Source organism: Cygnus atratus, chromosome 3, assembly GCF_013377495.2.
Source record: "Cygnus atratus isolate AKBS03 ecotype Queensland, Australia chromosome 3, CAtr_DNAZoo_HiC_assembly, whole genome shotgun sequence".
Lineage (NCBI taxonomy): Eukaryota > Metazoa > Chordata > Aves > Anseriformes > Anatidae > Cygnus > Cygnus atratus.
The window spans coordinates 7,567,911-7,592,132 of record NC_066364.1 but is presented as its reverse complement, the minus strand read 5'-3'; the positions used below and the strand labels follow the sequence as shown (position 1 = coordinate 7,592,132).

The 24,222-nt window shown below is 44.9% G+C and overlaps 2 protein-coding genes across 10 annotated transcripts; one reads left to right on the top strand and one right to left on the bottom strand.

Moving 5' to 3' along the window:
* Positions 1-309: 309 nt before the first annotated feature.
* Positions 310-14,087, bottom strand: TP53I3 (tumor protein p53 inducible protein 3). Of its 7 annotated transcripts, XM_050710114.1 has the most exons (9): positions 13,827-14,085; positions 12,075-12,203; positions 10,988-11,125; positions 9,594-9,699; positions 4,745-4,887; positions 4,060-4,327; positions 2,617-2,829; positions 1,440-1,636; positions 310-692 (listed from the first exon to the last, which is right to left on the bottom strand). In XM_050710114.1, the coding sequence occupies exons 2-9, from the start codon at positions 12,189-12,191 to the stop codon at positions 504-506; spliced, it is 1,371 nt and encodes a 456-aa protein (XP_050566071.1). In that variant the 5' UTR covers positions 12,192-12,203; positions 13,827-14,085; the 3' UTR covers positions 310-503. The 7 variants fall into 7 exon arrangements, with proteins under 7 accessions (XP_050566071.1, XP_035415998.1, XP_035415999.1 ...); XM_035560105.2 differs by lacking the exons at positions 9,594-9,699; positions 10,988-11,125; positions 12,075-12,203; positions 13,827-14,085 and adding an exon at positions 5,786-6,118 and having other exon boundaries at positions 4,745-5,006; XM_035560106.2 differs by lacking the exons at positions 9,594-9,699; positions 10,988-11,125; positions 12,075-12,203; positions 13,827-14,085 and adding an exon at positions 5,786-5,974 and having other exon boundaries at positions 4,745-4,938.
* On the top strand, positions 13,893-23,863 carry FAM228B (family with sequence similarity 228 member B). Of its 3 annotated transcripts, none has more exons than XM_035560115.2 (9): positions 13,893-14,002; positions 16,563-16,667; positions 17,524-17,643; positions 18,849-18,923; positions 19,516-19,713; positions 21,777-21,854; positions 22,244-22,331; positions 22,422-22,566; positions 23,716-23,863. In XM_035560115.2, the coding sequence occupies exons 1-9, from the start codon at positions 13,994-13,996 to the stop codon at positions 23,753-23,755; spliced, it is 858 nt and encodes a 285-aa protein (XP_035416008.1). In that variant the 5' UTR covers positions 13,893-13,993; the 3' UTR covers positions 23,756-23,863. The 3 variants fall into 3 exon arrangements, with proteins under 3 accessions (XP_035416008.1, XP_035416009.1, XP_050566072.1); XM_035560116.2 differs by having other exon boundaries at positions 17,496-17,643; XM_050710115.1 differs by lacking the exon at positions 19,516-19,713.
* Positions 23,864-24,222: the final 359 nt, after the last annotated feature.

Here is a 24,222-nt window from a genome sequence, read left to right as displayed (position 1 = left end):
GAGCGTACCGCTACGCCATCGGCGCTAGGAGCCGAGCGTTGAGGAGCGCGGGACCTCGCCCCCAGGCGACTGAGGGGAGGGCGGCCATTTTAGCGCAGCTCTCCGTCAGCGGCCTCATTGTGGCTTGTGGAGCTCTGGAGAGCAATAAATGTTTTTTTTTCGCCTTTTGCTCACGGGTTCAAGGCATAATGCTGGAGCTGCAATATGAGTCTTTTTATTAAATGTGTCCTGCACGGCTTTGCTTTATGCCTCGTTCTTTTGAGTCCTTCCACAATAAAACATTAGAGTCCTTTCACAGCAACGTGAGTCTTTTTATTAAATGTGTTCTGTAAGGCCTTGCTTTGCGCCTCGTTTTTTTGAGTCATTCCACAATAAATCATTCCAGATAGGGAAGCAGACATTGCTGAATCTGCTTTTACAACATCCATAGTGCTCCTACCCATCGAGTAACTACAGCAGTAGTTTCATCTTTTTTTAAAATGCTGCTTTTTTTAAGTTGAATTTTAAGTTGAAACAGGCATTTCAATGACAATTTTGCCAATATTCTTGTTTTCTTCCATTGCCCTGTGTGCCTCTGCGATCTCATGCAGAGGGTAAACGCTGTCGACAAATGGCTCGAGGCGAGGGGAGGCTCCTCGGGCAAAATACGGCAGCACATTTTCTGTGAAGGCTTTCACCAGCTTTTCCTTATACTGAAGAAAAATAAAAGTATTTTGAAGATTATTTCTAGTCATTTCATTCCCAGAAGTATCTCTAAACACAGCATGCAAAATGTATACAATTCCCAGATATTTCATAGTGAGACAAACACGTAAACATCTGAAAGGTATAAACTGCTAGTGAAAACTTATAGATGAACTGTATTTTAAGGGAATGAGCTTCTCTTCCAAAAGAAGTGGCCAAAGCTCAGTGCAGAACCATTTAAAACTCAAACTGGTAAGGTCCTTGAAAATATTATGTATTGGATTATGGACAAAGTCTATCCTAGAGCTCTATGTTGGTGTTTTTTACTGTAATAACTGAGAAATTTCTACATAACTTGGAATCAAACTTGGTCTTGACTTTGAAAAGTGTGTCTGTAGGTGACTTAATGGAGGTTTTTCTCTGCCCCTCCCCCAGACTTGATTGAGTCACTTGAGTTTTGTTTCTTAGAACAAACCTTTAAATTATGGTACTCATGAAGTACATTAAAAAGTCTTGGGTATCATACCTCTGTGGCAGTAGTTAGAAAAGGAAAGCATTTCAGACAAGTAGAAAAGGGAAAATGTAACTTAATTTTGCAATGTTTTCTAAAGTTTGTAGAGATAGTTCAAGGTCACGCTTTTTTTTTAGTAATAATGCATTAGATTCTGTTTTAGTGCTGATATCGTAAGAAAGATCTCAAAACTACCACAGATTTTAAGATCAAACTATATACACTGTTGATAATTATTACTTGCCTCCTTGTCTCGTGATCTTAATAGACTTGTATGAATGCTCCCTCTTTTGGAAAGCAGCCTTGCAAGCAAATCTCCATGGACATCACCTCCACTCAGTAGTCCATAAATAATCCACCGTCCATCAGTACTCAAACAGTTGAGGTTCTTCTCCCAGTAAGAGCCACCAACACAATCTAAAATAATATCTACTCCAGAACCTCAAGTAGAAACAGAAAAAAAATCAGCAATTATAGTTGAGCTGCACTAAAGGTAGGGTAATTTCAGGTGAAACTAAAACCTTATTCTCTGTAGGTACAGAATCAATCTTGCAATTCTTATTTAAATCCTTCTGCTGAAATTAGGAATTGGCACAATGATTTGTAAAGAATCCTAGCATCAGGCACTAAAAATGAATCATTATAGATAACAGATACAAACCCTGTCACAAATTGTCTCAAATGCTTATAAAAGCTATTTTTTTCTAACTGTAAGAGAACTGTAAGAGTTTTTTTGCCCATATTCAGACACAAATACAAGTGCTACACTTCCTTGTAGAGGCAACAATAATATCGGCACAATTTTTATGCCGCAAATAAACATGAAGCCCATGCCCATGCAGAAAACAGAGCCCAATTAAACTAAGGAAAGTTACATTCTTGGGCTGAACAGGATAACAGGATCCTTACTGTCTATTCCTTCATTAAGGTGACATCTTTCCTCCTTGCTAAATTGACCACTGATTACAGAATTGCTATTCTAACCTGCGAGGTGATTTTTGCAAGTCCAGCTGAAATAGATCACTTCCAAGATAAAATGTAGTCTACAGTACTGAAAAGTGAGTTTAGGACAGGAAGAGAAGAACATTGCATAGAATTGAAATAGAGCAGGATTTAGTAATTCAGTATGGAAATTGGCCAGGAACTTATTTTTGGGAAAAGGAAGGCATAAGATTTTCTGCATTCTCTTGTCAAAATCTGTTTTAGGCCCTATCCATAATAAAGCAGATTTAATACCACTGGATTCCCATCCTGTTCAGCACCAAAGGGAACATGAAAAATTTGAAGTGAATCATGCCTCTCTACAAAATTGGTCTCTTTGAAAAGATGATGGCAAGTCCCGGTTGAAATTGAGTGACGTGCATATGCTTTAGGAGGTACACTCTCTTCCTCAACCCTGCCTTTCACTCAGAGGTTCTTACCTTGGGTGAATGCCAAGACCTTTTCACTAAAATCTTCATTTTTGTAGTCGAACCCTGCAGCTGCTCCAGCGTTTGCTGTCGCTTTGAGTTTCTCCTGAGTTCCTGCTGTCACGATGGGAATAGCTTTTGCCAGTTTTGCCAGCTGAATGGCTGCCATACCAACGCCGCTAGCTCCGGCATGGATCAGCACTCTCTCCCCCTTCTGTATTTTACCTGAACAAGGACATAAGGGAAATGATTGCCCTGTTGGCTTTATAAGTGGAGTAAAACATGATCAAGGTGGAAAATACTGAATAGATGAAAATATTGAAAGCTGAAAGAGATGCCTTTGTCAAGTGGGTACTGTTTATATCTTCATATACTTAATAAAATAAACAAATCCAGAATGAGCAGAACTCACAATGTACGAACAGGACTCCATTCTACTGACTTCAGTGGAATGACATTAGCTGGGTCTTGTCCAGTGGTGAGCAACCATGACAAAGCTGCCAGGGTGAGAGCTGCCAGCCTTTTTATACTGGGACCATCCACTGCTGCCAGTAGAATGTTAATAATATTCATTGAGTTAATACCAGGCACTTAGCAGTGGAAAAATGCTACACAAATGGTGGGTATTGTTGAGGACCAGTTCTACCTGTCATCTTACCATCTACACCTTGCCCTAATGCATTTGTTTGTTTCCTACTGATTGCTACTGGAAGTGGGGCACCTAGTAGTCCTGGAGACATCATCCTAATTGAGTACAGACCCACTGGAAGCAACACAGCTCGAATCAAGTCTGAATTTGTGGTAGTGAGGGAAGATACTTCTTTGTAACTCATGTTCTTTATTATAGCTTTTAAGTACCACTGCTGAAAAAGATAGAAGAAGGTTATCTCTCAACTGAGGAAAGCCCTGGAAAGTGCAATTAGTAGTGCCTCTGTAGTACATTTTAAAAACGAGGAGTGTAAGCTTATGCCTTTCTTAAATCAGCTCAGAGGGAATGTTACCTACAGTTAACATCTCTGTGAAGCAAGGTACAAGTAGATGTTGTCTACTGTAATTCCACAATGCAATTAGTGAGGAAAATTCACGATATGGTCATGCTTGCAGTGAAGACAAATCTTTACAAGTAGGATATGTATTCAGTTATTTGCAGAACATGTAAGTTATTTCAGAGTGTAGGCTTACTGGAAATCACGATTCAAGCTGAGAAACACAGATGAAAAGAAAAAACTGGCCATCTTTCCATATCCTTCCTTGTATATACGCAGTCAGCAGAGTATGTTGTGGTCAAGATTTCAGAATTTGGGTCTGGCCAGATAAGTAAAAGGCCCATGTGAGTGACAGAGAAAAGGGTTTTCAAAGGCAAACAGCATTCAGATGGGGGCAACAAAGAGGATTTAATAACAGAAATGAAGACGAGCTGTTTTGGTGGGACAGATTTGCAAATGCACCTCTCACCTACAAAATGCAGCAGCTGAAAGGCTGTTAGCCAGGCTTCGGGAATGGCTGCAGCCTCAATAAAAGTCATATCGTTTGGAACTGGCATCAGGTAGCCTTCGGGTACCGTAACGTATTCTGCCTGGCCACCTCCGGAGAGCAGAGCCATCACTGCATCGCCAATCTTCCACTGGCCCTTGCAGCCAGGTCCAAGCCCAGCCACACTTCCAGCTGCTTCTAAGCCTAAAATATCACTTGCTCCTCTGGGGGGAGGATACTTCCCTCTCCTCTAAAACAAAACAAAAGAGAGGGTAGGGAAGGAAAAGCCACACATCAATGAGCGTAATGACCTGCAATATTTTATTTGCATGCCTCCTACCTAATAGTCTTTTTATTTCATCCTGATTTTATGATTTTGGACTACGTAAATGTTTCAGCAATTTAAGGATCTTCTATCCTTTGGCAATGCTTCTTGTTTCATTACTAAGTATGTTTTATTCTTAAAAAAATAAATAAAGCATTTACCTACTGAATCAAGAGACATCTCTTCTTTTAGCCCTATGAAGATTTCCTTTGAAGTCTCAGATACAAATGCTCACCAGGCCCGATCTCTTTTAATTCTTCTGGTTTGTAAAGACTTCAAATGGGGGGACTTGAAAAGTTGGTGTAGTTTTCAGATACATAAACCTGCTTAACATACACATACCTGGAGTAAATCAGCCCTATTCAGAGCGCTCGCAGAGACCTTCACAAGAACTTCTCCTTCTCCTGGATGTGGTTTCATCACTTCTTTCACATAGAGATTTTCTGGGCCCCCTGGGCAATCAAAATGGGCTGCCAACATTTTCTCTAAAAATCTCCTCAGACAGTTTCTGGCCTCCTCGGCTTTGCCACCAGCAGCTGTTGAGATAAGGCTGCGATGTCAATCCCTTTTCCACCTGGCAAAATCAAATCTGGAGCAATCTCCCCTGGGTGGAAGCATAAAGGAAGAAGAGAGAATCACGATGGGAAAGTCTGTTCCTATACTTTGCAGCGTACGAACACCATATAGGTCTGCTGCCCAAAGATGTGTGCAGTGCAAACCAGGCCCTCTTCAAGGAAGTGGAATGCGTGACTGACCTCTGTAAAATCACTTGCACGATGGCCTTAATGCTTACTTAATCATTTGTTGTAAGGCTGGAGGTGTGGAATGATAAACTTGAACCCCCAGGAGCGTAAATCCCCACAGGGTGGTGCTCTATGGCTGTTGTATGGTGAATAAACAACTGCTACCAACTATCTGCATAAAATACAACTTTAAAGCATTTAATTCTTCGACTGGCTGGCTATTTGTTGTTTTCAGCTAAACAACTCAATCTGGTCCCACAACATTTGTGTGTATTAGCACAAAAATTTAGTGGGAAATCCATCTGATACCGCCCTGTAACAGGTCTTCCCCCCTCTTAATCTGTTCAAAAGTAGTCAATTAAAAATCACACACTAAAAACATTTTTGTCCCTCTTCCATCAGTCCACTAAACTGCATTGGTCTGAATGCTTTGCTGCTAGAAGCAGACCCACCAAAAGACCAAAAAAAAAAGGTGTAGTGACGATATGAATACCTACGTTGCTTTCAAATGCACAGAGAAATGCACAGGTTGAGAACCGAGTTTCCAAGCACGACACCTTCAAGCTGTCAGATCTGCCAGCAGAGGCCCGAAACAAGTTTTAAGGAGATCCGTGGTTCCTGAGCACGGTTTGTGACCCACCTTTTTCCTGTAAAGAAGGGAATTGCTCCTCTGCACTGGCAGCAGCCCTGGCTGTCCTTGGGAGCAGAGTCTGGCCCCGCTTCCTCCTCTCCAGGCTCTGCAACCTGCTGTTCCCCAGCAAGTCACGGGGTGGAATCGGAAGAGGTTGTGTTTTCCTTGGAGGGAAAGACGTGAGCAGAGTCAGAAATCCTGAAATATTTCACCAATTATTTCTCCCCACGGACCTGGTTTATTCCACAGGTCGGGGCAGAAATCAGCTTTTCCCTTTGGCATCGAGGTGGAGATCGCCCACACCCCCCAGCACGCAGGGAGGTTTGGTCTGGTGCTTTTACGCTACTGCTGGCAGAGCACGCATCTGCAGGGTGTGGGTTTGTAGCTTCCTGGGCAAAGCATTGAACCTCTGCTTGGATTTCTGGACTCTGGATAGCTGAGGCTGGATTAACATAGGTTGCATTAAGGGCACATTGGGCTGTGACAGCCCTCATGCTCCATCTGAGGAGGCTTTTAGTCTGCTCTCCTTCCTTTGAGACCGCAGCATTCTAAGTTTGCTGGCTCGTGTCTGTCAGCCCGCGGCATTTCTACCTGCTGTTTCGGCTGCCCGCTCTCACCTCTTGGCTGAGCTTTGCCATTTCCCATCAGGTTATGCCTTTCTCCATATCCTAGCTGCCAGCTCTTGAGTATTTGGGAGTTGTCAGGGAATAAAACTGGCATTTCAAAGCATTTAAAAATGGTGTCATTTTTCATCTGGCTGTCCATTTGTGGGATTCTTCTGGGGATTTCTTTTCCTATTGATTTGGATATTTTGGGATTCAGACATTTAAATTTTTATTTGAAACTAGATTAATTTAGAAACAAATTTAGCAAAAAATATTGTGTTCTCACACGACTCCAAGGGCTAGTAGCTAATTTGTTTCTGCAGAAGAGAAGATCATGGGGCCTGGTCTTCCTGAACCTGGTCTTCAGCTGGTGAAATAGCTCAGTTGTTGTCTGAACAGTAAGGGGTTCACCCAAGTGTGAATTATTTGATGTCTTACTGCATACACAGTCTGATTATAGCCTGGTAGGAACGTTGTCCCTCCTCCCCAGTCCTCACAGAACTTTGCAGTCCACTGCAGATTAAAATAACTTTCTATAACAGTCAGTGACAGAGCAAACTGATGTGAAAAATGTATTTTATTTCCAATATTCAAGGGCATGCAGGGCAAACTGAAAATCTGTTAATGTAACAATTTCCTTAGTCCCTTGGGTCTGTGATGCTACATAGCTGAGAGAAATGCTCTGAGCGAAGTTACTTTGCTCAGGGAGATGAATAATTTTCTTATCTAGAAACAGGCTAAAAGACAACATTCAAAAGATTAAGGAAAGCATCCTAAGCCAAATCTTGAGGACATCACTCTTAATTCTGTTTGAAAACTTGGGTGATCCATGCATAAGGTAGTCCTCTTGGGAGCAGTGAACCTTCAAGAGTTGTTAAAAAAAAAAAAGGGGAAACAGCCTTCGCTCTGCAGTTGGAGTGTGGTAAAACAGCAGGTGCTTGCTGGAGCTGGATAACGCATCAAACATCTACACTTGTTTTCCTTCTGAGCTTGATGAAGTTCAAGGTTTCTGCTGATTCAGCTACCCTTGTCTCTAAAGTAGTCTGCTATAAGAACACAAGGAAATAAAAAATAAAAAATAAGCAAATAAAATACAATCAGTAAAATATGATTAAAGTCATACACAGATTTGCTGTAATAGAGTTACTTTTTTCAAGCTCAGATCCACCTCAGTGTGTAATCAGAAGAACAGATATCAGCATTTATAGCTGCACATTAAAAATACTGGTACATATGTTCATGAGTGTCCTGGTTTCAGGTAGGACAGAGTTAATTTTCCTCTTAGTAGCTGGCAGGGTGCTATGTTTTGGATTAGGATGAGAAGAGCGCTGATAACATGCTGATGTTTTAATTGTTGTAGAGCAGTGCTTACACCAAGCCAAGGACTTTTCAGCTTCTCGCTCTGTCCTGCTAGCGAGCAGGCTGGGGGTGCAGCAGGAGCTGGGAGGGGACAGACCCAGGACAGCTGACCCAAACTGGCCAAAGGGGTATTCCATACCATCTGACGTCATGCTGAACAATATATAGGGGTGGCTAGCCGGGGTGGGGGGGCCGGCTGCTCAGGGATAGGCTGGGCATCGGTCAACGGGTGGTGAGCAGTTGCATTGTGCATCACTTATTTTGTACACATTATTACTATTATTATTATTATTATTATTATTGTTATTATTTTCCCTGTCTTAATAAACTGTCGTTATCTCAACTCACAGGCTTCACTTTCCCATTTCTCTCCCCCATCCCGGAGAGGGAGGGGGGAGGGTGAGCGAACGGCTGTGTGGTGTTTGGCTGCCAGCCGGGCTAAACCACAACAATGAGGTATTACCTGTTCTACAGAATAAACACTGACCACTTTAAACTTAAGTCATTTGCAGAAATCTCTCTTAAGATGCAAAGAAAAGCTAATGCCATTTTGTTTTCTCTTCAGAGAGAAATCATCCAGAACAGCAAGAACTCCAAAATATATGCATTGTCAAAACCATTGGAAATCTGGCCCTGGAAACATGTTGACTAGCCTTTAGACTTTACTCAGGAAAACTGCTCTTGATCATAGCTTTCAAATTATAAAAACCTTTTGAAAAAGGTTTGATGAAGAATTTATTACTGACAGTCTTATAGCTCATTCCAGACTAAAAAAGCTTAGTCAAAACACAAGTTATTTCCACTTACTTGTAGACACCTGAGTGAGGAACAAATGCTAGGAGAAAAATGGGTCTAGAATTTCATTCCTATTCAGTGAAATGAGATGTACATACCCAAAGGTTAAGATGGAGCTTGTTGGTCTAAAAAATATTCCTTAGAAATACCTCTGTCTCCACACTGAAAATCAGGGCTATTGAGGCTGAGGCTATATCAGCAGGGCTATCAGCTCTCGTGCATTTTATCCATCTGGATGATGTGACAGAATGATTGTATACTTGATATAGTCAGCCATATACTACAGCAATAAGATGTGTAGCTGTTATTTATCTCCCTGGTTTAATCCTTGCCAGCATCTCCACCCAAAGAGAAAACTACGTTTGAGATGCTATCGGGATTCTGCAGCTTGTCTGCAAAGTTTTGCAATATTCTCAAATGGGGAACAAAGAGATGGTAACACTAAGTCTTTAACACACTGAACCCAAGAGAGAGAAACTTGAGAGGGCACACAAAGGAAACTTTGGCAGAAGAGGGAAGGAAATGGGCACTTTTGTTAGAGAAGAGGTACTTTGTAACTGTGGCACAAAGCATGAGAGAGGAAACAAAACTTCATGATGTCTCAAGATTCACATGTAGGAAAGGTGACTAGGCAGAGAAAGAAAGTTTGAAACCCTTAGAGAGCAAAACTGTCTTTGAAGAAGTGGACTGTGAATCAGAATATCAAGGATAATGCCCAAAGGATGTGTGCAGGAGACACTGAGTAAGGATTAGTTGTATGAGGTCAATGAGATGTGGCTGTCAGGTCCCACTGTCTTCAAGTGTAACTAACAGAAAACTTGTACCACAAAGGCCAAGGCAAAAGAGCATTCTGCAACCTGTTCACACCCCTGGAGGCTTTGGAACACGTGGGATGTGATGACTGGAGAGGGTTTAGCCATGCAGGAATAACCCAAGCCTGTATTCAATTCCCAAGATTTTGGTAGTTTGTCAGATTAACTTTTGACACTGTGTGTGAGAGCAGAGCCAGTAAATGAAACACTGACATGGAGGCACATAGATGCATTCATTTCTCTTACCGAGTTTCTCCACAGCTTCCACGCACACGCTGGGATACATGCCCACTTTGTAAGTAGCAATCAGGATGAAAGCATTGGTCTTCACAGCTATCAGGCCTCCATCTGGCTAGATAATACAGAAAAATGGCACAAGGTTCTGAAAATATACACGTGCATACATATTGCCTTACAATTTGAGCTAATTACAGACCTTTTCTTTGCTCAAATACTCTCTCAAAGCCTAAGCCATGATGCAGACAACACATGTCCATGCGTGTTTTGAAGACTGCTGACTATTAAAACAAGTCACTCAAATGTTTTTATTGTATTGCCTATTCTCACTTCCAATGACTGATGTATTACTGCACAGTATTTTGAAGAAGTTTTACCATAGTGCTCAGTCATATGCAAAAGCAGTAATAAATGCAAGTAAAATAGGTATTTATATGAAATCACCTAAGTGTTTATGAACCCCACCTCCCAAACTCCACCTCACTGATTTGTAATAATGACTGGAAAAAGACACTGAGAAGTACTGCATGTTTTCTGAACTGGGGTCCAAATTTAAAAGCGGCTCAGCCTTTTCTGCAGGTTACTCAGCTCGTTTCAAGGATGGCTTTACTGGGGAGGGGAAGAGTTAAGAAGACCCCAGTAACACTCACTGGATATATCTACTTCAGACTGCGCGATTTAGCAGTAATAACAAAATACTGCCATCCTGAGCATGCAGCTTCAGTTTCTGTATTTCGGAGGTGAATTACTGAGGCTGGCATCCCACGAGATGAGCTGATCTAACAGTTCTGTCGAACAGGCACTGCAGCTGGTGCTAGGGATGTGTGGTGGACATGCAGGGATGTATATATTCACATATATGCACACATGCAGGAACCATTTAGCGCCAGGGAAATACCAGAACAGTTTAAAGAAGGAACATTTAACTGAAAGTGAAGGCAGATAGTTTATAGATTAAACATGGGAGCTACACTTCTAATTTTAATGCAAGTATTGAGGGACAGAGTATAAATGCTCCACTGAAATATGGCCACCAGTGTCACCAAACTTGTGCCCTCCAAGCATCCCACCCAAGTTTTACAACTCCATTTGCCCACAGCTGAACAGAGAGAGCTCATATTGATACAGCTTAATGCCTTGCTTGCTCTAAAGGCATGTGGCTGTGCCAGGAAAAGCATGGATAAAACCTTCTTGTTTGATGAAGAATAGATAATAATTTGATTCGCTTGAAGTGAATGGTGTTAGCCATTTAATTCCACTGCTGGGAAGGTGATATTAAGAGACAGAAGGAAAGAAGCATGTGAAGGCTTTCAGCTTGTGTTAAGGTATTCATGTAACCAGGCAGTGAAAGAAAAAGGATGTTTCCAAAATTTTCAGGATTGCCATAGCTCTTGTCAACGTACATTTTTAAGATAGATGGAATACTCATCTGCTCGGACACATTTATAGTGCTTCTGCTTGAAGTAGAGTCCTTCCCTTCTAACTTGCATTAAGTTATTGTAGAAAGTGTAGATCAGGTTTATGGCATTCTCTGGTGGCACCTATGTTCATACAACACAGAGTTACGGACCGAAAGGGTACGTCTTTGCAGTGATGAACAGCTCTCCACCCTCCCACTCTCTTTGATAGTTCACTTAAAATTAAGATGTTTTTGAGTGACAAAAAATCAAAACTGAGCCTAGTTTCTATAGAGTCCACTGTATTTCCAACATCCCATTTGAAACAATCTGCTTAATCTATGGGTACTATCTGTGCAGTCCCACTACTCACCAACACTTCCCTAGAGAATTAATACACCCAGTGGTGACTGGAGCCCTCTGTTAAAAGGCAATGCAGGGTAGGACTCAGCCTTATCACGTAATACAAACAAGCAGAAGTGCTGTTATTCTGCTCTGTTTATCAGCTGATAGACAGTGAAAACAGATAAACTACATCTATACCAGAAAACTATAAGTGTCAAGGAGCTGGGTACTTCTGGGTATTGTTATAACAGTCCAGCTACATATTTGACCTGGGCCAGCAAGCACTTTTGCAAACAATTCCCAGGCACAGTCTGGAGAATGAGAATGGGTCAGGACTGCTCCCCAGAAGCAACTTGGTAGAGCCTCTCTGTTTAGAGGTCATAGTATGGACACGGCCGTGCCACAGCGGCACGTCTCAGTGCCAGCAGATGGACCTAAGAACATCTGCTTTACAAGGACAGGGGGGATCACTGAGTGCAAGTGCTTAAAAACAACCCCTTGAAAATGCCAGTTAAATGGCATCTTTCTTCCAAAGATCAAAGATGTGAAATTAGCAATCAACTTCAGAAGGTAGCTCTCAGAGCAGCAGCTAGGCTGTACCCATTTAACTCAAGCTCTTAGTCTGAAAGAAGCCGCTGGTCCCTTTAGTATAGTGCAGAACTCCCTGACATGATCACTACTTTGTGCTCTAGATTCCTGGAGTTTCTACCGCTGCTGTCACTTCCCAGGACACTCTTTCATCTCTTACATAAAAGCCAAAGGTTGATGCACAGACTTTTCTTTCATTTATGTTGATAATAGCTGCATTCTCCACGTGCTTTGTTCTGATAAGACTGTCATTCAACAAAGCCTGAAGTTGGTTCATTTTCCATCTGTTCTGTGAAAAGAAAGAGATGTATAAATGTTCATTCTCCTCTCCTCCTATATTGGAAACCAGATCTTTCTCCATGGAGAATTTAGGAATTTAAGCAGAAGTAATGCTAAGCCTCAGATAAGAAAAATAACAAAATTAAAAAATCCTAAAAAACTGAGAACAGCAGAACAGTAAGGAATGAGAAAAAACTTGCTACAACCAGCAGATCAGAGCAGAAATTGGGGTGTGAAGTATTGGTTTCTGGGCCAGGCTTGGCCTGAAACAAAAACCATTTTCTTTTAAATGCTCAGCACTAGCATGGCTATTGTTAGACCTTCGGGTCAGTGCAGCTCCACAAGGGTGCTGCTTGGAAGTAAACCCTACATTTATCTCATGGTATATCTCTGGCTCTCTGCACAAGCAGCAACAATCTTAGAATCATTGAATCATGAAATGGTTTGTGTTGGAAGGGACCTTAAAGATCATCTAATTCCACCCCCCCTGCCATGGGCAGGGACACCTCCCACCAGCCCAGGCTGCCCAAATCCCATCCAGCCTGGCCTTAGGTACTGTCAGGGATGGGGCACCCACAGCTTCACTGGGCAATCTCTTCCAGTGCCTCACCACCCTCAGAGTAAAGAATTTCCCCCTAATAACTAATCTAAATCTCCTCTTTTTTTAGTTTAAAGCCATTCTCCCTTGTCTCATCACTACACACCCTGACAAAGAGTCACTCCCCAGTTTTCCTGTAGGCCCCCTTTAGGTACTGGAAGGCTGATACAGGGTCTCCCCAGACCCTTCTCTTCTCCAGGCTGCACAAGATGCTGGTTAAATCTTGAGAAAATAGTAAAATTCTATTACTGCCATTGTGCTCGAATCATAATTAATCAGTAGAAAACTAGTATTTTGATAGCGCTAGAGTACAGACATGGCATGAATCATATTTCAGTTCCAACTTTTCCCTTTAGTTTCACGAGGTCAGAATCACAGAATGGGAAGATGCCTTGTGAAGATCCCCAAGGAGGAGACCCCACAGCCCGGGGCAGCCTGTGACACAGCTCCAGCACCTGCCCAGCGCAGAGGTGCTGCCTGGTGGTCAGGGGAGCCTCCTGTGCTCCAGGTTGTGTCTTAACCTCCTGTCCTGGCACTGGGCACCACAGAAAAGAGCCTGGCTCCATGTTCCTTGCAGCTCCTGTACACATTGACGAGATGCCCCCGAGCCTCCCCCTCTCCAGGCTGAACAGCCCCAGCTCTCTCAGCTGTATGAAATCTTTGAATATAATAAACATTAACTCTGTTTAAACTTGGCAGTTTTATTGCTACTTAATCTAGATTTATTTACTTTTTAATGTGAGGGTGGTGGAAATCACATTAATATCACAACTAAGGAAAGCTGTCAGGCTTATTAGCGTAGCCAATGGCCTGCCACAGGGACATCGGCCCAGCAATTAATAATTTTTGAACACTGAGGACGCATTTGACTTTAAAACCGAGAAAGTATGAGGGGCATGCGGCTCGGGGGGCTGAAGACCCCTCCAACAGCCTCCCCTTGGGCCCTGGCTGACAGGAGGCTGCGGCCCTCGCCCGCCTTCCCTGCTGAGGTGTTGCCATGGCAACCGCGCCCCCCGCTCCCCGACAGTAGCCTACCCGGCTTCTGATTGGCTCAGCCTTCGGGGCGCTCCCTTTCTGATTGGTTGAGGGCGGCTAGCCCGTGTCAACGGGGTCCGGGTTGGCGTTGCCACGGGCTGTGAGGGCGGTGGGCGCGGAGGGATCCGGCCGCTCCTCGGCCCCGCCTCGCCTCGCTCCAGCAGGGAATGCCGCCGGTGGGTGCCTGCCTTGGGGCCGGGCGAGCCGGGCCGCTGCCCGTGCGGGGTGTCCCACCTCTTCCGAGAGGCGGGAGGTAGTGGGGAGGGACTATTTTCTCAGGCGGAAGGACTCGGAAGGGGGTGTGTGTGTGTCATGCGGCTCTGAGGTGCGAAGGGCGCCGCCATTTTCCTTTGGGGAGGGAGGTATGGTTTTGCCCTGAGGCGCGGGCATGGCTGCCGTCCTCGCCTCTTCTGGCGGCTGCCCCGAGCCTCCCTGGGGCCCATGAGGGGATCCCAGCGTTGGGGGTCACCTCTACGAGGCTGGTGAGGGGTCCTCCACTCTGGGATGCCCCGGCGAGGGGTGTTCGGGGTGCTACTGTCCTGACCTGGCTTTGCCTCAGGCTTTGGGCTTTGCCTCAGGGCTTAGGAGGCTGCGGGGCAGGGGTGTGCTGGGATGCAGTTCTGCCCTTGTGGCCCTGAGGGGATCCCGGAATTCTCAGTCATTGATGTCCCCAGCCAGTGGAGGGACCAGGTGGTGGAGGTGCCTGTGGGCCCTCCAGATGCCTGTGCAGTGTCTGTTTTAATGCTTTTCCTTCTGTCACAAACCAGCAGTCTGGGTTGTCTGCCTGAAACTGGCAAGGTTTCAAATCATGTCAAAATGCCAGATTCACTAAATCTCGTTCGCAGTCTACCAGGTCCTGTTCGTAGGTTTGCGCCCTGTTTTCCCAGAGGCTGGTGTTCCCCTCCTGCTCTCCTCCTCCAGGCACCTGAAGGAAAAAGGGGGGACAGAGCCACCAAGAGAGGTGCCCAGCTGTGCTCGCAAGGGGTGACAACCCTGTGTGACGAGGAGATGGGGACGAGGATAGGTGTAAAAGATATCTTAAGAAATAGCAGCTGAGCATTTTGTGGATGTTGGATGTGTAACAAGATAATTTTGCTCCGAGTACTAAGTACTTTTTTTCCCCCCATTATTTGCATATAGATTTGGGAAGTGGGACAGTTCTTTCCCTGGGAGATGAGCATTCCCTTCCTTTTTGTACCTCACAGCTCAACAGCATGACTTGGTCTTAAAAAAACAAGAAGTACTAGCATGCTGGTTACATCACTTTAGAATTAACTAAAAATTCCAGTGGTATATCTTTATTAAGGTTGCTGGAGGCCTTATGGACAACAGAAGATTTTGAAGGAAACCCTTTCGAAAAATTTCTCTATGTATTAAATATAACAGAATCCTCACACCAGTATGTTCTGATATGTAAGTTTCTTTAATTTAAACAACATTTCTGTTATGAGGAAAAAAAATGCATGAGCATGTGGATTTTTATTTAGCAAATTTACTAATTCTTCTTCTGTCTGTAAGGATTTTATCTGTACACACAAGCAACAGAAGTAATCTTGCTTTACTTTTTATTCCTGTTAGACATGGTAATTACATGTTAGATAGTAAGGTGAAGTATAAGTAATATTATTTAATAAGTTAAGTATGGTTGGACTTGATGATCTTGAAGGTCATTTCCAACCTAGAAGATTCTGTGGTTCTATGACTCCAAGCCTCCAGGGCAGCTTCTCTTAAAGGCTTTTGTCAGAACAGGGGCTTTTGAGAGGACTGAGGCATGTGTGTAAGGATACTTACCTTTTCTCACAGAAGTGATTAATCTATCTTCCAAAAGTTTCTGCAAAAACTTGTGTTTAGGCAGAGCCTATGTGTGGATTTGAGCAGATGGGAGAACATTCTGTGCTGCTGAACAGAACTCACGAAGCAAGAGAAACCTTTAAAAAATGGTTTTTAATCCTGCTAACAGCATACTGTGATGCAGGTGTATCCAGCAATCATTTTAGTTAGTCAGAGATGTTCCCGGGTCTGATCATAATAGAACAAGCTTTTATTTTGGGCCACTTTTTGCCTAAATAATTCTGTAAATACATCATTTCCTGGAAGCGCGGTCTCTCCAGTGAATCTGAAATAAGTAGAATTTTAAAAAGAAATTCCTGTAAAGGCCATTTTATCTCCGCATTTCTACTGTCTCCCTGTTATAAATCAATCCAAATGTACTGGTACACATATAATAGAGGAGATGGAATTTCCTGGCTTGGTATCAGTTAGTACTTTAGTGTAAGCTTCATCTGTTAGAACTTTAAAAACCACTAAAATACAGCTATCCCTGTGATGGAATGTCGCAGTTATTGAAAATCACTTTTACAAAATTGAAAAAAGCACGAAGAAAAGAAGTAAAAGGAGGTGGAATTTGATGACTGAACTGTTTTCAAAGCTGGCAAGCATTCTGGAGTAATTTGCGAATCACTTTGTTCCTTGAAACAAAATTTACTGTACTGTACTGTGCCATGGAGATGAGAAGAGACAGTTACTATCAGAGGGAGTATCTGACCATAAACTTGATACTTCGTCTCCCTCCGTTTAACTTACTGTGATACAAAAACACTGTTGGTATGAGCTGGCAGCAGGTAGAATTCCTTTTGAGATTTGTAACATTGTTTGTCTGGAATTCTAAGGAAATCAGCTTCTTCATGTTTATGGGGTGGTTTTAGACGTTTCTGAATGTTTTCATGCTTCTCCCAGACTCATCCAACAACGTGTGCTGTGAGTAGCCCGGAGACTCCCTGGCAGCGAAGACCGAAGTGCCCCAGACCCGCAACAGAACATGAGCAGCAGAAGCTGTGGCAGGTGAGTGACTGAGCGTTCCTTCAGCTGTAAATTCGGCTGTGAAGAACCAAAGTTCAGGACACATGAAACGAGGACCTGCAATTGAGAACGCAGGACATTTGGGTGTAATTGAGTTCCTGTCTTGGAAACAGCACCTGATACCCACTGAAGTTCTAGCCTGCCACCTCGCCTGTCCTTCTGCTTGCCAGGGCTGGCACTGGCATCTGCCTGAATCCAGTAGAGTCCCACTTAGCAGGAACATTCCTGTGCTGTTGTCTCTCCCTCCTTGGCATGCTCAGAAACGTGTCTCACAGGAAGATGCATGTGCTCCGTCCTTTCAGACGCTTTGTTGGAAGTTAAGGCTATCTAGCATCCAAGTCCTGTGTGAATCTTCCAGAGAAATCCCCAAATTTAGTGCCGGTCAGCAGCACTAAATTCAGAAATGCTGTTGCAGCCTGTCTTAGGTACGTGTGACTAGGCTGCTGACTCAGTAAACAGCAGTCAGATATTACAAGAGCTGCCTAAATTGACTGCAGAATTGAACCTATAGATATATTTATTTGAAGAAGAGTGCCCAAACCATTCAAATCGTTGCTCTAAATCAGGATATCCCAATCTCCATTGCTTCTGTTTCACATGTGTGAAATGTTCTTCCCCTGCCCTGAAGCTTCCTGCGAATGGCTGCCGGATGCTCTGCTGTAGTTCCTGCAGAGGAATAATGCTGTTTGTGGGGCAGCGTGGTCTGAAGAGCTTAGGTGAACTTCTTCTGGTTACATTCCAGTTTGTAGCTTGATTGTGGAACCTAGGTAAGAACCTGATCTCTATAAAGCAGGCTGACTTTTTATGCAGCCCTTTCCCTTCTTTTACCTTTATCCAGAGGTTCCCCTCAGCACCAGCAAGGAGCAACCCAGCAAACACTTTTGACTGCAGCAGACTCTTTGGGAAGAAGAATGCCACCAAATATTGGCTGACACAGAAGGACTTCAGTCATGTGAAGGTATGAGTGGAGGAATAAGAACAGAAAGTATGAAGGGAGGAATGGAAAAGGGTTGTTTGCAAGGTTCTGTAAGTCTGAGATCTCTCTGTCATTGGGAAGCAGAACAAAGAACTCTGAAAGTATTAATCCAGGGCGTTTTATTGAGCCCTTGCATCCCTGTGAGGTAGCTTTATTGAGTTCCATGTGATTCAGCGTGCTGGAAGTCTCCATGTAAAACCTAACCAAGCTTGTGACTAGCTCTGTGCAGGTGCTTCGGAGCTGTGTCACCCTGAAGGCAAAGTTCCCACCTGCTCACAGTGCGTGCTCTGAGCGCGTTCTGCTGGTGTTCTTCTCACGGGGAGATGTCTGGGCCTGCCTGCTGCTGTGAAGCTCTTGGTTTTAGAAAGCTCCTGTGATTAAGTGATGCAGATATGTCAGATGTATCGTAACATGCAACTTTTTGCAGATATTAGGATGAAAGGGCCTTAATACACACCTGAAATTCAGATTTCTCCTTTTTTGATGCTCCTTGCCAGTTCCTGCCTTGTCCTCCCTGCCTTGCTTCAAGGACTCCATCCGCAAATGATAGATGAATTTGGTCTGTATTGCCTGTGCTCCTTTACTAGGTGCTGGAGTTGCAATTAATAAGCTGGACGGTGCAATAAATTACCTATTTAAAAATCAGGTTACAACAGCAGAGCATTTCAAGGGCTGTTGTTCTCAGAATGTGTTTTAGTACCCTAACACTCATCTTCAGAAAGAGTAAAATGGGGATGATGCTAGAGGGAGAGCTTGGCTGATGTCTCAAAAGTCACTGAGATTTAAGATGCAGATAAATTCACGAGCAAGGCAGAAACAAGACAGTTTCCTGCTTTGGAAGCGTTTTTCTTGTTATCTTTCCTCTTCCACCTGTTTTCCTCTGTGGGGAGAGGTGCCACTTGCTGCCTTCACGGGGTACGCCTGAGCCAGGGGCAGGGAGCCAGTGGCAGTGCAGTCATGCCAAGGAACGTGTGGTCTGCTCCCACTGAACACCTGCACTCCCGCTCTTCCAAAACGTTGCTGCTGCCACATTGAACCCAACTCCTCAGAGCAAGGCTCACTGGCTGTGTTTCTGCTGCCTGCCTTGGTGTAGTATACCTTTCATCACAGCACAAGTAATTATTTTGAATTCAAAGGTAGTTCTGACTCCTGCTTTTACTTCATATGTTTTGTTGGTGTTTTGTCAGGCAGCCCCTGATGAAAGTCGAGGCATCATCGCTTCTGCTCAGGCCGTCTTGGACAGAGAAAATTATTTTGTGAGGGTAAGAAGTGATCTCTCTTTTCTCATTAGCTGTGTGCTTTCCTGCATGTCAAAAATTTTCTCTTCATCAGTGAACTGCGATAAAATGTCAATTGTCTGTATTCTCGGAAAGTTAAATATAGAAGCACAGGCTTCTGACCTCCTCAGGATGGGACTGAAGTGGTAACACCCGAAATATGAGTTTGAGAATCCTCTCCAGCTTTTGTTTCAAGGGTGGGCCTGTGAGTAAAGGCCAGGAGGGCTGACCTGATCTAGCAGATTGCCCCTGCTGGAGGAGAAGCTCCTTCTCCCGCTGCCTCTCTTGCACTGTGTGGTGCTTATCAGCCCTCCACTCTGAACAGGTTTCAGCTCAGTAACCCTGGGGGGGAAAGTGAGTAGTTTTCAATGTTGCACTACGGCTTAAAAAAAAGGAAAAAAAGGCAAAGAAGAGCTTGGTGGGAAGAGGAGAGAGGGAGGAGCAGAAAGGAGGACGGAGAGCAGGGCAGCAGTGCCCAGTGAGATTGGGTTAGCCGCGCTGTGCAGCTGCACCCACGGACTCATTAACGTGTTGGGCCAACACACTGCATGGGTTTTATTTTCCATCTTTCACTTAGGAGGTGGACAGGTATTTGAGGCACAATGATTTCTTAAATCTGAGAAAGAAGGAGATCCTCTACAAGAAATGGCTTGAGGATGTTTCAGAGCCGCTGCTGCAGAAAATTGAGGACAAGATGGACAGCCAGTCGAGTGACGAAATAGAGAAACGGAAGGAAGAACAGCTCTCCCTCTATTTAAACTACTGTAAAAAGAAGGTATCAAGAAGTAAATTTCTGTCATGGAGGCAGTTGCTTGTAGAGGGGCTGTGAAACATGTTTGTGCCTTTGGGTGCTACCGGTCAAGCTTTATAAAAGAAAAAAAGCTGGGAGCAGACACCAGCAATTTCCTTCCATGTGCGTGCAGGTGAACAGACCCAGCACATGGGTGCTGTCACACTCTGTGCGCAGTACTCACAAAAATCCCAACGACTGTATGAAATACTTGTCGATTTCGCTCTGAATTTCACATCCCTGTTTACCAGATTCCGTGGCTCAACTGTCTGCATCTCGGGATTGCACGCCTAGAGCAGTAAGAGCAGTTAGATCATCTCCCAGGGATAGAACGGGTTTATATATAGGGCATGCTTTTGTTGCCAATGGAAACCGCTGCACAGCAGATTTATGTGGCTGTAAACAAGCTCTTATAGTCCAGAAATGAAAACCCTGGGGGAGCCGTGGTATTTTAATGACAGCAGATGGTATATTTTTCGGAAGTCTGATGTGAAAGCCCCATGCATTTAAACTGCGCTTAATGACCAAGGGCTGAATCAGTCCTGCTCCCGAGGTCCTGGCGTTCAGGACACGTTGGGTGTGCACTGTCCGTATCTTGGTCTGCGTCAGCCAAAGCTCCTGTGCCTGGTCAGGGTGCCCTCCAAAAGCCATGGCTGGCGTACTGGGACGTGCTCTTCTCCCCAAACGAGCACAGCACTGGTGATAAACCTCCAGTCTCTTCTCTCTCTCTCTCTCCCCTCTTTCTCCTTTTACTTCCTCCCCCAAGTCTCCCACCATTTTGCCTCTCTTTCTTCTCTCAGACTCCCCAGCGCAGTGTCTCTCTCTCCTTGTTCCTTCGGATGATTCCTCCAAGTTCTCCACTGCCCCTTGCTTTCCAAAGCTGCCTTCCCACCCTTTCCTCCATTCTCCTTTTGCCCTCTAACACTCTTTTCCCTCCGCTGTCCTTCCAGGTTCTTCCATCTCAGTCTTTCCCTCTGCTCACTTTTCTGCCTCCTTTTTCATGCCTCTTGGCTTTCTTCCCCTCCTCGCCTCTCCTTTGTTCCAATGACTCGCTCAGATTCTTTTTTGGCTTTAAATCTGCCTCTTTTTGACTCCCAGTCTCACCTCCTCCTTACCCCAGGGCCATGTCTGGTTGGTCATAGCTTTTCTTCGGGGTCGCGGTTAGCTGATGGCAGCCTGTTCAGCTGTGCTGGGCTGCCAGCGGGTGCCATCCCTAACGCCTCCCCACTTCAGAAGCAGCAGCTGGCTGCCTGAAACTGCTTGAAGTTTTACAGGAGCAGAAACAAAAAGAAGAAGGTGAGAGTTGCAGCTGTGTGCTCCCTGGGGAACTGCCAGCCTCCAGGGAGCTCAAACCCTGTGGCGCTGCCCAGGTGCTTGCTGAGGGTCTGGGAGCAGCACAGGCTCTTGGGGCCTTGTTCACGCAGGCCTCATTGACAAAGCCATCTCCTCAACTCACTGTAGGTCCCATTTTTGGGGTCTGAGCGAGTGCTGCAGCACTTCCGAACTGTTCAGAGTGTGGTGTTTCCAACTCTGAAATTGAAATCACATCCGCCACCCTCCAGAAAGAACTATGCAAGGCCTATACCTCGAGGGCCATGGGCTGGATGCTCCCTCCTTGCTCCAGCCCCTGGCAAACTGTGTCCACAGGAAAGCTGGAAATGTTCATCTGAAGGAAAAATAAGGCTGGTGGGGGCTCGGTCACTTTTCTTCTTTTCTTGTTAAGATCTGTTTCCTTCTCTTATCAAAACCTTTCTCCTGGAACAGAATTTACATTACTTAGACTGCCCTAGTAGCAATTATCACTTTAGACTGTAATTATTGATGCTTCATGCAAGCACTTGTAATATATTTATGCCTATGATAAATTAACATGGATGTAGGTATTTTCCTGCTATGCTTCAGTCACCTTCCTTCTGAGGTGCAGTGTGTGAAAATTAGGAAACCCATTTTATTTTTTTTTACCGCCTCCAGCGTGCTGCGTTCGTGCTATGCTCTGTGTTATTCCCAAAAGCTTCTGAGACCTGACCCTCTACCCGCTTCTCCTGCAGGGCTATGTGGCTTTGGAAACTTACGACCCGTCGGAGTACGACCCGTTCCTCCTGCAGAGGAGTACGGAGTGCTGGAAGGTGCCGTGCTTGGTTACGCCCTGGGTTTAGGTGCACCCTGTGACTGCAGGAAGTTAATGGTTAGAGAGGAGGCAGCCTGTTTCTGACTTGCTGCTCTGAGGCTGGTTGAACAAATGTGTTTTTCAAGAGGCAGCACAACGGTCACAGTGGATAAGGTCTCTCCTATTTGGCTACCTAGTAAAGTATTTGCCAAAACAAAAATTTTATGGTACCAGCTCCCACTGTATTTAAATTCGAGAGTGCTTGAAAATGATTTTCACTGGGAACATGGTGTGAATCCACACTACTTATCCATCAAAAATGAGGTTGACGCTCCTCCCTGCTAGCCTTGAAGCTCACATTTGTCTGACTTTGAGACAAAATCCTTGAAATCCTTGCCTCCCTCACAGGTTTCAATACCAGCCTTGCAGGACCCTCTGTTAAAAGCCGTTCAGCAAAAGTTCGTTGAGACAGGCATTGTCAAGCAGTGCGAGACAGGTACTTTAAATGATCAGTGTCCCTCGGAAGCACTTCGTGGTGCCTTCCTTGTGGCAGCAGGTGCTCACGCGAAGCATTTCTGTCCTTCAGGAAGGCTGTGCTCCGCCAGAGAGCTGAACAAGCTCAGCAGGGCAGAACTGCCGCTGCTTCCTCTGAGCCGGCAGCGCATGGATGCCGTGGCGTGGCTGAAGATCCCGCCAGCCTACATTGCAAGCGAGGCCCACCGGACCAAGAGGTGAGAGTTAATGGGTGTATCGAGAGGCAGCACGACAGTTACAGTGGATAAGGTCTCTCCTGTTTGGCTAAAACTGAAATTTTATGGTGAATTCTGCTTTATTCTGTATTTCTCATGAGAAAGGAGCGTTCGTGGAGGGAAAGCCCTCAGGCATGGAGTGGAGAGCAGGGCATATTAACGTAGAGCACCGATTAATGTAGAGCTAAGCCTTGAAATAAAGTGGCTTTTGGGGAGGATTCCTTGTGTTTTCTGTATGCAGCCTGGAGCCAGCCCTACAGTTCAAGCCATGGAACACCCTCTGGATGCTTCACTGGAAGATCTGAAAGGATTTAATGGTCTCAAGTGGTTTTTATTTGTTTTTAACTATTACTTTCTAGATTTTGGGAGCAGAGTGGGGTCATACTTCTGTCACAGAGTGGCTGAGGTTGGAAGGGACCTCTGGGCTCAAAATACAGTAGAGCTCACTTATGCTTTGGGGATGTGATACAAGACAAAACGAATTGCCAAACAGTCCCTGGGTATGTGCTTGTGCTGGAGCACTCGTTACCTGGCTTCCCTGGGGTATTCTAGCTACAGCTGAAGGCTGTTTAGAAAATGGTGTTGCAGCAGGTCTCAGCTTTTGCAGCTCTCTGAGCTGGGGAAGCAAAGTGAAATGCTGCCCTGCTACCTAAGCTGCAAACAGCAGAAAGGCCCAGCTGGCCTGCACTGAGAAACATTTGGGATCAGGGAAGAGTGATTTTTTTTTTTTCTAATTTTAGTTGCTGACTTTTTTTTTCCCCCATGTCCCAGTGCTCTGATTCACCCCTCTGTGAAAGCCCTCTGGCTCTGCCATTGCAGTGCAACACTTCCTTTAAGTTTGCTCCCCTGTGACAAGAAGAGCCGAGCTCACTGGGGACCGGATGCCCTCCCAGAGCCAGGCCTGCACTCTCCTCTCCGCCCCTGCCCTGAAGTTTTATTCCCAAGGCCTTCTCCAGTGTAATGCTTGGAGCAATTATGGGCTAACAGCAAGTTCCAGAAGGAAAACCGATCACAAAGACAAACATTTCCTGGAGTGACTCAGTGTGGGAGAGAGCTAGTGCAGGAAGCTGTGCTGAGCTCTGCAGCCTTGGCCCTGAGCAGGCTGACAATGGTTTGTGTTTCTGTTTACAGGCAGCGAGTCGTGGAGCACCACAAAGACAGCAAGAGCTGATGGCACCGGTCCTCCAGCTGACTGCCGCAGCAAGCAGGGCCATCAGAAGGTACCATGTGCAAAATGTGTTAGATCTGCCAAAGGAAGTGGTAACAGGCCAGGTCTCCCAAAAACCTGCAATAAACTCATTGTCTTAAACATCTGCTTCTGAACTACTGCTACCAGCAGCCAAAGAAAGGTAGGAGACGTTGCTCCCATCATTTCCAGTTCCAGCCCTTGCTGTTATCCCCAGGTCTGGCTATAGCTACAGCTCCCGAGTCTGACGTATTTCATCTTACCAGAAATGGGAATGTCAGCATGGGCACAGGGAATGGCAAAGCTTGCACTTAGCTTCAGCTGTTGCAGTTTTGCACGGAGGTGAAAGAGGTCTCCTGGGGTGGTAAGAACAAGCTCCCTGTGAACGAGAAGGAGGTGCTCCTGCCGATGTGCACGGTTCGCACAAGTGTACAACAGAGCTGCTTAGAAAG